Source organism: Saccopteryx leptura, chromosome 12 (assembly GCF_036850995.1).
Source record: "Saccopteryx leptura isolate mSacLep1 chromosome 12, mSacLep1_pri_phased_curated, whole genome shotgun sequence".
Classification (NCBI taxonomy): Eukaryota; Metazoa; Chordata; class Mammalia; order Chiroptera; family Emballonuridae; genus Saccopteryx; species Saccopteryx leptura.
Window position 1 is genome coordinate 21,096,949 of NC_089514.1, and position 13,963 is coordinate 21,110,911.

Below are 13,963 nucleotides of genomic sequence, written 5' to 3' on the forward strand. Positions count from 1 at the left end.
TCTGTCCCTCTGGGGCTGCTGCTCTGTAGCTTCACAACCAAGCTATTTTAGCGCCTGACGCGAGGTCAGGATCAGTGCCCTGGAGCCATCCTCAGTGCCCAGGCCAACTTGTTTGAACCATTCAAGCCATGGCTGCAATAGAGGGAGAGAGAGAGAGATAGAGAGAGAGAGAGAGAGAGAGAGAGTAAGGGGAGGACGAGGAGTGGAGAAGCAGGTGGGTGCTTCTCCTGTGTGCCCTGACCGGGAATCGAACCCGAGACTTTCACACGCTGGGCTGACACTCTACCACTGAGCCAACCTGCCAGGGCCTCTGTGCTTCTTTTATAATAACCTCATTTTGTTTCCTATAGTTTGTACATCCTGGTCCTGATCTTCCTAGCTATTAATTTGTGACAGATCTAATTATTCTATTTTAGAATGCTTTCTTACATTCATTTTTCTTTTCTTTCTTTTTTTGTTCCTTGCTTTTGTTAACTTCTAATTGTTAACTTCTAATTGGTTACGGTTTGCTGCCTAATTGACGTCTGCTTTCTTTCTTTTAAAAAGTTTTTTCCATTAATTTGAGAGAGAAGGGAATAGGGAAAGGAAGGAAAAGAGAGAAGCATCCACTTGCCCTTCTACTTAGTTGTTCCATTCAGTTGTGTACTCATTGACTGCTTTTCGTATGTGCCCTCAATGAGCATCAAGCCCATGATCTGAGTGCACCTGAGACGATGCTCTATCCACTAAACCACCTGGCCATGTCTGATTTCTGCTTCTGCTCCCTATTTTCTTTACCAAAACTCCCTTAAATGCAACAGTTAAAGCCATTCCCTTGTTTGCATGCTAACTGTTGAGTGATGGTAGTTCTCTAACATGATGAAAAAGTGGAGTTTATTCTGCATAGGTTTCTGAGAAAAGGATGATTGGAAGAGGAAAACACTTAAAAATAGTGTTGTTACCTATAGTTAAAGCTCCCAAGAGCAGTATAACCACAGTCTTTCCCTAGTTTTATATTTTGTCAAATCAGGAACACTGATATTAGATGGAAAGCAAATGGACAATTTTGATTAAAAGTATAAATCTTAGAAAATATTTGATGAAAGCTTGTGTTATTTCTAACTTATGTAAATGAAATAGTTTACTGAGAAGCTACATGGACCATACTTTGCTTAATTTTATACAAAATAAATATTCGTTGACCTCCAAACTTGGTTACTTTTTATTCACAATATGGATCAATGTCAAAGAGCAATTTAGGTCGGTATGGTAGTCTAAATGCTGTGGGAAATGCCATCTCCCCCACACTGAAAGGCTGAAAACAATAAGATACAAATAGTTAAAGGGGCACATGTGAAACCAGTGTAGAGAAATGGGGAGTTGTTGACGCCAAGGAGCTCCTAGGGGCGTTAAGACTGCCATTTTGATTTTTGACAGCGTTTTTATGTTCTCAAGTGTAGAAGAAGAGAATGGGTTAACGCCATGGGAAGCTGGAACCCAGACCTTTGCAAAAAGCCCAGAATCATAAAGGGTAGCTTGAGTGAAAAGAGATACTAGAAAATTTTAGCCTACTGTCAAGGAAAAGAACATAGAATGTGAAGATCATGGTTGGAAATATATTCCAACATAGGTATATTTAGAGTCAGCTATCCTCAAGTGATTGTATACTACAGCATCCCCTGGCCTGAGAAAGTTTAAAATATTCATAGAAATAAGAATACAACACTGTAGGGAAAAAACCCAAGTAAAATTACAGAAATAAAAAAATATAGATTAGTAAAAAATGTGAACATGGTTTTGATTTTAAAGACTATTGTACTTGGATGGTTTGTGGGAAATTAGTGGGAAAGTGATTTTAAAAACATGTTGAGAATAAACTATACTTTGTAAATTGTTGAATATTAAAAGTGAGAAAGAGTTGCCAAAATAGTGGGTAAATTTTATCCTATGGCTTTTACTTTCTATTCAGTTGAGGAGATTTTAATTGAAATATAACTAAATAGTGAAGGCTAGTACAAAGGTTATTATTTTGTTTCTGTTATTTTTCCTCTATTAAACTTAAGACTCTAGTGCTGTACTGCAAGGCGGTATGATGGTATTATAACTAATAAGTCAGTGGTTCTCATATTATAACTAATAAATCAGTGGTTCTCAAACTTTTGAAGTCGGGGTGCATTTAAAATCTTATAAACAATTGTAGGCACACTATATACAAATTTCTGAGAAATATGTTATAATAATTAAGTCAAATATTAAAGAAAAAAATAAAGTCCAAGCGTGCTTTTATGGTAATTAAATGAAATAAATATGACAAAATTAAATTTATTTTGACATTAAAAAACATTTTTATGTTACATTTTTTGAGTTATGCTTTTTAGGATTAGTAAAAAAGGGTTTAAAAAATTAAAAAACGCCAAAAAATTATCTTTTTTATATATATAGATACATTCTTAGTAAGATTTAGTAAATCTGGCAGGCCCCGGTGCGAATGTGTTAAGTTTTTTCATTCTTGTGTTTATGAGAAACATGAGCTGATGTGTCCTAGCGATTTCTTCAATGTTTGGGCATATATTTGAAAGGCAAGCTCTCATTTCCTTATCAATACATTGAAGAATTCCTCTTTTTACTCTTAATTGTGTTGAGTGCAGAAAACCCCCACCATACATATCATCTTAACTTTACACCAAAGAAAGGCTAGAAGAAACTTGCCTCCAGTCTTTCCGGGGAACATGGGGGGTAGTGTAAACAATCCAGCACCACAGCTTAACAGCCTTTTGCAACCTAATCAAGCAAGTGAGGTGGGGGGTAGGGCAGACTGTCAGCTTACAGCCAATTCCCCACACCTCCTGTCACCTAAAAATCTAAACTCCAAAAACCGTGTTGGTTTTTGGTCCCCACAGGCACAAATTTCTCTGGAATACCATAGGGCGCACCTGGAAATCTTCTAGGGCGCACACTTTGAGAACCACTGATATAGGTAAAAGTTCTTTGGGAAGATAGCCCAAAGTAGACATCACTGTGTGATTGGTAGTATTCTCATAAACTTGTAGTTTATTTTGCGATGTAGCCATCATAAGTAATACCTTATGGATGTGAGTACAGAGGATGGGATTCTGTTTTATCCTTTGGTGACATCCTTTTGTCTCAGTCTGTCATTTCAGATTCTTCATTTCATGTTGTCTTTTTTTTTGTTTTTGTTCTTCATCCTCCTTTTTGTGTCTTTTGTTCCTTTCCATTTTGTTTTAAATGACTAGTATATGCTGACTATGACCCATATGCTGTGGCAGGCGTTTGTAATGATCATGGCAAGACATACGCGCTGTACGCCATCACTGTCCACCGGCGCAGTCTCAACAGTGAGGAGATGTGGAAAACCTACCGCCGGTACAGTGACTTCCACGACTTCCACATGAGGATCACTGAACAGGTAATGAGGTTTTGACGTTTGTGTACTTTAAATTGTTTCCTGATTCTGAATCAGGTGCTGAGGGTGCTAAGGTATTGACCAAAGCTAATGAAAGAAAATAAAGTAAGAATTTCTGTATAATAATCAGCGTACATGTTAGAACGACTTGGAGCATTTAACCAGTAAACAAACTTTAATCATAACCATTGTGAACTAGACAAAATATCAGTGGTATACCTTGGGGAAGTAAAATGAGTGTGTATTTTTTATTTTAGGATTGTGTGTGTGTGTTGTGTGTGTGTGTGTTTTATGTTTTGCAGAAGTATTTGGGTTTGGTGTAAGTGTAAGGACTCTTAAAGATAACGAATATAAACAAATTATTTCTCTGTTCTATTTTTTATTAAATATTTTTTTCTTGTCCTTAACTTAGAAGAAAATAAATTATCACCAGATAAATGGGAATAGGTGAAATTTATATTAACTCTTGAGAGTTTTTTATTTCATTTAGGTATTTAAACTAAACAACTGGCATTAAACAGTATATAATAATGATGTTTAATTGGATGGACTAAAGCTTTGAAGTGACAGTACTAGATTAGTAATTAGAAAATGCCTTTTTCATTTAAAGTAGTGTGGAAAAAATAATTGGTACTGGTAATATCATTTAAATATTTTTTTGAATGAGGTAAACTATTAATATTATAGCTTAAAATGATTAAAAACAGGTTGGTGTGTTGACTCCAGAAGCCCAGGTTAAAAGGACTTTTGAATTATATTCAAAAGGAAATTAATAACTTCGGAAATGTTTATTATTTTGTTCAAAAATACATCTTTTCTTGTTTTGCTTGATTTATTTGCAGAGGTAAAAGAATTTTCTGCCCCACATTGAAGAAATCATTGTTTTACTTTTTTCAAATACTATCTGTTGGATATTGTTTTAAAACCCATAGTTCAAATATAACTTCTCATCCTCAATTTAATAAAAAGGACAAATTTCAAGAAAATTTGAATTGCTAAAAGTAGTTTTATTTTACTTGCAAAATGATGAGGATATTCTATAATATGAAATTTTCTTTGTGTAAATAACTCTAATTTTCTTCCTGCTGTTAAAAGGAATAGTGATTGCCTGATTTAAATGTTCTAGGCTAGGACTGTAAATGTTATGTTTATATATTGACATTTGTAAGTGAAGACCATACTTTTTAAAACACTTAATAGAAGAGTTCATACAGAAGTTTCCCTTTTTAGTGCAGAGCCAGGAATTTAATGAAATTGATCAAGTACAGTTTATTTTTGGAAGGGCTCCGTGCAGGCAAAGTCGATGTGTTTTACTTCTCTGTTTCCTATGAAGTCACAGCAGTGTATGATTACTGGGGTGTTTAGATTGCTCACAGAGTTTAAGAAATTAAAAACTAAACTGTGAATGAAAATTTACAAGATTTAAGTGAAATACTAAACACTTTTAAATAAGACTCGGGCTGTTTGCCTTTTAGCTCTGCCTTATCTATATTTTTTTAAACTTATGTTCCCTATAACATAGTAGAAGAAAAATGGAGTGACTTGTAATTCTCCTTTGGTAACAGTACAGCCCACTGACACAAATTCAACTCCATTGAACTCTTAAAGTATTAAATTTATTTTAAAATAGGTTTCTTTTTGTTTATTTAACATTGCAATGTAAACTTTTTCCAACCTAAGTATATGAACTTTTATTTTCTTTAAAGATTTTTAATAATCTAATTTTATAATTTATGGGTAAAGATTTATAAAATTAAAAGCAAATAAATGAAATGTTAAATGTCACATTATTTTAGAAATAGGCTGAACTTACCCATTCATTTATTTAACAAATATTTATTGAGTATTTTCTGGCATAGTTCTCAGTACTGGGAATAAAATAGTGAACAAGACAAGTCATTGCCTCTAGGATTTTATATTCTAGTAGATACTGTGAATGTCTTTCTTATTGGGTGAGCTGTGTATATGTATAGATAAAACACTAGTAATTTAGATATGCATTAAGGTAACTGAATAAAAGTACTTTTGCTCCAGGATATAAACATATTTTGAATCCTTCTAATATAAAATTTCAAGCATGTTTTAAAAATTTTCCAGTGACGTATAAGGAATCTAAACCTGATGTATTTGATGTGGAAAAATAAAATCTTTGATTTTGGAATGTCTGTGATTACATATAGTATTTGATTTCTTTGTGAACATTGAAACACTCTTTATTTTATATTCTTTATTTTAATTGTTTTGAGTTCTTCTCCCCCTCTCCCTCCCCCTGCTCTTCGAGGATGGGAGATAGACAAACTCTTTTTTTTTTTTTTTTTACAGGGACAGAGAGAGAGTCAGAGAGAGGGATAGATAGGGACAGACAGACAGGAACGGAAAGAAATGAGAAGCATCAATCATCAGTTTTTCGTTGCGAGACCTTAGTTGTTCATTGATTGCTTTCTCATATGTGCCTTGACCGCGGGCCTTCAGCAAACTGAGTGACCCCTTGCTTGAGCCAGGGACCTTGGGCTCAAGCTGGTGAGCTCTGCTCAAACCTGATGAGCCCGCGCTCAAGCTGGTGACCTCGGGGTCTCTAACCTGAGTCCTCCACACACACACACACACACACACCCCCCACTCTTCGAGAATGGGAGATAGACAAACTCTTGCATGCACTTAAACCGAGATCCACCTGGCAACCCTCGTCTGGGGCCAGTGCACTGCCCATCTAAGGCCATGCTCTCAACTGAGCTATTTTTAGCACCTGAGGCAGAGGCTCAACAGAGCCACCCTCAGTGCCTGGGGACATTGTGCTTGAACCAGTTGAGCCATGGCTGTGGGAGGGGAAGGGAGAGAGAGGGGGGGGGGGAGCAGGAGGGGTAGAGAAGTATATGGTTGCTTCTCCTATGTGCCTTGACTGGGAATCGAACCCCGGGACAGCCACATGCTGGGCCAGTGCTCTACCACTGAGCCAACCGGCCAGGGTCTTTAGGTAAGTTTCTAAGTTGTTTTACATGGTTTTTGAAAATATATTTATTGGTTTTTGGCAGAGGTTTTCAACTTTTATAAGAACAATTTTTTTAGAAGTACAATTTTTTCAAGAATTGAATATCTTGTACTTATAAACTTTTAAATACCAAGTTTATAATTTACTATGGAGTGTAAAATGTCCCCATTTTTTCTTTTATAATAACAATATTTGAGAAACTTAATATATGTTTCTATTTCAGACAATTTTTAAAAAGGTGTTATTAATAAGTTTCAATATTTGAAAGTTTCTGAAATAAAGTGTTTTACTGGATACTGTTCTACTTCCTAGGTGTATTAGTTTGCTAGGGCTGCCATAACAAAATTATACAGACCAGATGGCTTAAACACAAATTGTTTTTTTCATAGTTCTGAAAGCTATAGAAGTCCAAGATCTAGGTGTTGGCTACTTTTGGTTTCCCTTGAGGTGTTTCTTTTTGGCTTTCACCTTCTTGCCCTTTCCCACGGTGGCCTCACATGGCCTTTCTTTGTGGGCTCTCATTGCTCGTGTCTTCCTGTGTCCAGGTTTCATCCTGTTATAAGCACAGCAGCCAGGTTAGATTAGAACCCATCCTCAGGGCTTGTTTTAATTTTATCTCCTCTCTAAAGGCTCTGTCCTCACAGAGTTACAGTCTGAAAGTACTGGATGCGAGGGCTTTGTATGGGGGACTGCAGTTCAGGCTAGAACACATTGGTAATGCCAGTACATACTGTGTGTTATATAAAATTGGGTCTGTATTCTAAGATAATGTAGATAAGTAATATTCCAGGAAATTGAATATCTTTTAGGATACCTTGAAGAATTAAATTTACTTTCATAAGGTGTGATATAAAAAATAACTTGCCATTTTCTATGCAAGGAGAACTCACTCTAATACCCATGTGAATCACCAGATTTGTGAATATCCCTGCAGTGTAACCCGTTCCCTGCAGATCGCCTCCACTTGTTTCTTTGCCTTGGCTGGGGCCGCAGATGCTGCTGCCTTTCCTGTGTAACATACAGTGACCTTGTTCACGCTGCTCCAAGCAACCATCTGATTAACCATTCCATTTAAGAATTTATCAGAATTTTTCATTTTGGGGATGAAAATTATCCTACACCCTTTCATTTTCTCTTTTCTTTAATCTCTGCACCAGGAATGAATGAGTTTTTGAACATAGAATGGTTTTAGAGAGTTGTTTCACTTAAGAATGTCTGTCACATGGGGAGAGCAATGAGGCTGCTTTCAGGTGCTAGGCTGAATGACTTGACTTTTAAACTGTTAGCAGCTAGTATGCTTAAAATCTGTGCTTCAACAAGGCACAGCGGATTAGTATGTATCTGGAGCTTTGAAGCGCACTCAAATGTTAAGTCTATAAATGCTGATGGCTCTTAGTTGTTTTTTTGTTAGTAATCAGAGTTTATTTTTCATGTGGTTGGTGGGGAGGTATCAGTGTAGTACCACCCTTCTATATTACAGAGTTGTAATGCCACTGTAAGCTATATTTAAAATTTTTCTTTTCTACTTTTAAGAATTAACAATTATAATAATTATTAATTTATTTGAAGTCATCAATAGAAAAAATACTTCCTTATAATATTTTTTTAAACAAGCCAGGAACTTATAACTTTGATCATTAAAAATGTATTTGCTAATACATTATTCACAAGTCAAAAGGTTGTTAAAAACAATATTTTTAAAAAGCTTTTATTATAAAAATTTTGAACAATCAAAATTAGAAAAAGTATTAAAATTGTATGAATATTAATCATCAGCTATCCACATTTATAATTTTTAATTGTGATTACTTTATAATCACGTTAGAACTGTGGTTTGAACATATTTGGAAAATAATTTTTCTATATTCTTATTTTTATTTAATAAATTAAATTCAAAATGATCTGTTTGAAATACTTTTAATATGTAGAAAAATTGTCACTAGGGAAATACTGCTCTGTTTTTGTAAATAATTAAGATTATTGAATGTATTTTGTCTTCTAGTTTGAAAATCTGTCGAGTATATTGAAGCTTCCTGGTAAAAAGACTTTTAATAATATGGATAGAGATTTTTTGGAAAAGAGAAAAAAGGATCTTAATGCGTATTTGCAAGTAAGTTCATGTTTATTGTTGCACTAGATTTTCATTTTAATATAGGACACAGATTTCTTGATTAAGGAATGTTTTCTGTAATAGTGGGAGAGCAGTCACTTTTGAATAGCATGTTAGATGTGACATGCAATCTGCTCGGTAATTTAGAAATGTATTTCTCTTTATTGATTAAGAAATTTTCTTGACAGCTGGTGCAGGGACTTTGCTTCTTCAGGGTTAGGTGAGCACATAGCTCAGGCCACGAGTCCAGTCCGCATTGCTGTGGGATAGGTAGCTTACAGCAGACTGAACAGTTCAGTGTGTGCAGTTCGGTACACAGTAGTTCTTCATGCTATATACAAAGCTAGTGGGTACTTTTTCTCAGGTAAATGTGTGTAGTTGCATCCTGTGATCCAGAATGTGTCTAATGCTTCTAAAATTACAGGATGATTCAAGAGAGGAATAGATCTGAGAGGCTATTTTTAACTTGTAGTATCCCAGGCATGCAGATTTCTCTTGTAGAATGAGAAAACACATTTACAAGTTACTGCAGAAGCTGTAGGGACTCCCAGAAGTAAATTTCCTTTAGACCTGGGTACCCAGATGCCAGATTGAATAATACTGTTTTTATTTTGTTTTAAATGAATGATTTATAAGGTTTTCTCATCTATTAGACAAAGCTTCAGCTGAGGTATATATGTATTGTTTATTTATCTCCTCACTTCATCATCTAGAACAGGGGTCAGTGAATTAGAGCTCACCAACCAAATTTAGTCCAACACCTGTTTTATTAAGAGGAGTTTCAGCAGAAACTGTGGATCACAAAACTTAAAATAATTACTATCAGGAACTTTGCAGAAAAAGCTTGCTGACCCTGCCTTAGTATTTAGGACAACTTAGCTTGTACTATACTGGATATTTTGTTTGGAAGGTCTATTAAATATTTGTATGTTTGATTGGGTTTGTTGATAACCATAAGTGTAATTTTCATGCATTATTATTTACTGAAAGGATAGCACAAACATACAGATTTCTGCCCTTATTCACCATTGTCTTCTCCTGGCTTAAATCTGAATGTCAGACACCATTTCTTTGACTAATCAAATGTTTGACTTTTTTTAAATGTACTAACTTCACTTGCATTAAAATCTGTGTCCAGCCTGACCTGTGGTGGCGCAGTGGATAAAGCACTGACCTGGAACGCTGAGGTCACCAGTTCAAAACCCTGGGCTTTTCTGGTCAAGGCATATATGGGAGTTGATGCTTCCTGTTCCTCCCCCCTTTTCTTTCTCTCACTCTTATTCTCTCTCCTCTCTAAAATGAATAAATAATTTTTTTTTTAAAAATCTATGTCCATTATTTATAAGATTTAGAAAATAATCACCTATTCCCAAATTGGATATTATAAATGTATTTGTTAAATGTGCTTGTATTGTATACTTCTTAGCTAATGAACTCAATATATTAAAACATGTTTCATTGAAGGCACTAAGCTAGAACATTAGGTTATATCACGAACAGTTGGTGAAAGCAATATTTTGTTTTATAACTCGTAAAAGTTTTTGTTTGGATTGTTTTATGTACTTTCTATTAATGTTAAATTTGAAATTAGTATGTGAATAATATAAAAGTTTACAACTATGGATCTTAATTTTAGCTATAAAACCTGAACCTGGACTAGTAAATCCATTTGGACAACTTTGACATCAGATGCACAGAAAGTCAAAATAGCAGATGGGAAGAAAAACACCAGGCTGTTAATGGTCATAGAATTATTGATGACTTTAGCTGTATTATCAATTTTTTAAATGTGAAATGAGAAGTTTTGCCCTCTTTTGTTCCTGCTAGTTACTGTTAACTCCAGAAATGATGAAAGCGTCCCCGGCCCTGGCTCACTACGTCTACGACTTCCTCGAGAACAAAGCCTACAGTAAAGGGAAGGGGGACTTTGCTCGCAAGGTAAGAAGACCATTGCTCGAAGGAAACAAATTTATGTTTATGTATGTTTTGAAACTAGACAAGTTCATTAAATGTTCCTGCTATGTTTATCTTCTATACTTTATTAACCCTACTGTCAGTAGATGTATCTAATAGGTTTAAACTCCTGTCTTTACATGTAGATTAAATCCATCAGTAGCTTCAAAGAAAGTCAAAAAGAACTTTGAAATGACACATTAAGGAAGGTTTGCCTGACAGGTCACAGCTTTCATTAGCTTCAGAAGGAACTTTGTTACTGGGAGGAAATGTCTTATTGGGGTAAGGATAAGAAAAGTGTTAAATAGGCTGTTTTTCATGCCTCTTAAGTGAAGTCTTTATTATTCACAATCTTTTTTGGATACAAGACCTATACTTGGAACATGATACTAGGTTAAGACAATAAATGATTAAGTGCTCAAATAGGGCAAGATAGATTACTGGTTAAGAACACAAACTTTATAATCAGACAGCCTTTGGTTCTCATCTCTGCTCTTCTACTCACTAGCTGTGACCTGCAACATGTTACTTAACCTTTCTGGTTCTTTAGTGTTCTCAAGAAATGAACATGTTAATCGCATTTTAGAGCATCATGTGAAACAGATGAGATAATGTCTCCCATCCAAGGACTAACCGGGCTCGACCCTGTTTAGCTTCTGAAATCCAGTGTGTCCAGGCTGGTTTGGCGTTAGATGTCTGTCTGCCAGATGTGATAATGTGTGTATTGTAGTGCCCAGTACATAGCTAGCCTGAGTAAATGTTGGATCTTCGTAGTGGGAGCAGCTATAGTAGCGGGTGCAATAACAGCAATGGGGAAGGAAGCTGGGTGAAGGAGCTCTGTGTATTATTTTTGCAACTTTTTAAAAGTCTGAAATAATTCAAAATGAAAATTAAAAAGAAAAAAAGATTCTCTTGCCAACTCTCCCTGCCTAATCTTCTGCCTAAAAAGACTAACTGGAAAGAAAATACATTAAAGAGTTGTCTCAAAAAATATATGGAACTGCCTTGTGACCCAGTGATTTCACTTCTGGGAATATATGTGTAAAACCCAAAACATTAATTTGAAAGAATACATGCACTCGTATGTTCACTGCAGTGTTATTTACAATGGTCAAGAGTTAGAAGCAGCCAAGGTGCCCCTCAGTAGTTGAATAGATAAAAAAGCTGTGGTACATTTAAACAATGGAATACTACTCAGCCATAAAAAAGAGGGAACTCTTACCTTTTGTAACAGCATGTGTGGACCTGGAGAGCATTATGCTAAGTGAAATAAGCCAGTCAGAGAAAGACCAGTATCATATGAGTTCACTTACATGTAGAATCTAATGAACAAAAACTAACAAACAAAACAGAAAAAAACTCATAGCTGGAAAACAGACTGACAGCTAGCTGTCAGAAGGGAGAGGTTTGGGGGGTGGGTGAAAAAGGTGAAGGAATTAAGCAAAGAAAAAAAGAAAGTGGTAGAAGACAGTATGGTGATTACCAGGGGGGCCTCGGGAAATAGAAGAGGATAAAGGGGCTCAGTGGTGATGGAAGGAGGGTTGACTTTGGGTGGTGAGCACACAGCCCGGTGCACAGATGGTAGATTATAGAGTTGTACACCTGCAACCTGCATAGTTTTATTAACCAGTGACACCCGAGTGAATTCAATTAAAAAAAACCAAACATTAAGAAATTGGTACAAAATAAGTAAGAATGTACAACTCTAAGCAAAAAGAACTTCATGTGATAAAGATGTCAGGTTTTAACATCCAAGTGGATATTAACATTTCTAAGTGGAATGTTTTGTTATAATAACAACTTCTCAATCAGGTATGTTATGATAGGAAAAGACTGTGGTGGTATTATTTTTGTATTTCATGATTGAAGTTACTGAATTTAAATTCTACCTCTAAATGGTTTTATTATTAATAGAGATGCATGCATGTATATATTTCACTTTTTTTATGTTTTTTCTCTTAAGATCACATCAATTTTAAGAAAAACTAATATATTGATAACAGCTTTTTGAAATAAAAGAAAAGTTATAGTAAATGTACACAATTTCTTTTTACTAACAAACAATAGCTTTATATCCAAACAGTTACATATTACTTTTTAAAAAAATTACTGCTGGAGTCCAGAGAGCCTTCTAAAACATTTTTGGAAATCCACAATAACATATGTTTTAAAAAAATCATCTTGGTAGTTGTCAAGGTCATCTTGACATCTTTTAGACTGTCAGAATAATTTTTGTGCATATCTAGAATCAGGGCTTTTCAGCTACATAGTCTTTTTTGTTTTAAAGACTTGATTCATGCTCGTTTCGGCAGCACATATACTAAAAAAAAAATTGGAACGATAAAGACTTGATTCAATTTTCAGAGAGGAGAAAGAGAGAGAGAGAGAGAGAGAGAGATGGAAGAGGGGGAGAGAGAGAGAGAGAAGGAGGAGCAGGAAGCATCAACTCTCATTTGTGCCTTGACCAGGCAAGCCCAGGGTTTTGAACTGGCGACCTCAGCATTCCAGGTCGATGCTTTATCCCCTGTGCCACCACGGGTCAGGCTACATATTCTTTTTAGCTAAATCATAGTCTTAATATTTTTTAATTATATTTTTACGGAATTAAAAGCTGTTAGAATTATCTGTAAACATTGTATCCGCTATTTAGAGCTTGAGGAATAATACTTTATAACACACTAACTTGATGACACAATTCGTCTAGTTTTGCAAAGTCTGTGGGCCAATCCTAGAAAAAAGTAACTGACAAGCAGTTTTCTGTGTACACACAGTATCTTTCTGTCCAGTTTTATATCATGGTGTGAAGGCATTTTAAGATATAGGACCTAAATTTAAGTTAAAATTCTTTTGTTTGTGTTGCTGTCAATACAGAATACTGAGGTGGTAATTGAATGCTGAGACATTTTTTAAATCAGGCTAATTGTATACTTGTGCCAGCAGTCTGTAATCTATTCCTCTGCTTGGTCATTTGCAAGTTTCTTTCTTTTTCTGTTTTAAACCCTTGTTTTTAAGACAAATTCTGTTTTTAGAAATGTTATCATATGGTGGTAGACTCTACTTTTATGCTTCCAAAATTCTACTTTCTTCGTTCACGGTTAGGTGTGAGAATCTGCTGTGGTTTTTCCGTTCCCCTGGCCCCCCCAGTCCCCATCCCAGTACAGAGAGATGCTTTACCCTAAGAAATTGGAGAAAGAAAAAGAAAAAGAAAATAAAAGAAATAATTCTAGGCCCTGGTCGGTTGGCTCACTGGTAGAGCATCGGCCTGGTGTGCGGAAGTCCCGGGTTTGATTCCCAGCCAGGGCACACAGGAGAAGTGCCCATCTGCTTCTCCACCCCTCCCCCTCTCCTTCCTCTCTGTCTCTCTCTTCCACTCCCGCAGCCAAGGCTCCATTGGAGCAAAGATGGCCCGGGCGCTGGGGATGGCTCCTTGGCCTCTGCCTCAGGCGCTAGAGTGGCTCTGGTCGCAACAGAGCATCGCCCCCTGGTGGGTGTGCCAGGTGGATCCCGG

The 13,963-nt window shown here is 35.8% G+C and overlaps 1 protein-coding gene across 5 annotated transcripts in view; it reads left to right on the forward strand.

Moving 5' to 3' along the window:
* SNX13 (sorting nexin 13) overlaps positions 1 to 13,963 on the forward strand; it is a 116,282-nt gene that overhangs the window by 88,783 nt on the left and 13,536 nt on the right. For 4 of the 5 annotated variants that reach the window (XM_066354128.1, XM_066354129.1, XM_066354131.1 and 1 more), the window contains 3 exons: positions 3,234 to 3,406; positions 8,395 to 8,502; positions 10,330 to 10,440. In XM_066354128.1, the coding sequence (XP_066210225.1) occupies positions 3,234 to 3,406; positions 8,395 to 8,502; positions 10,330 to 10,440 (392 nt within the window). The remainder of the gene's footprint in view (positions 1 to 3,233; positions 3,407 to 8,394; positions 8,503 to 10,329; positions 10,441 to 13,963) is intronic. The other variant, XM_066354130.1, reaches the window with a different exon arrangement.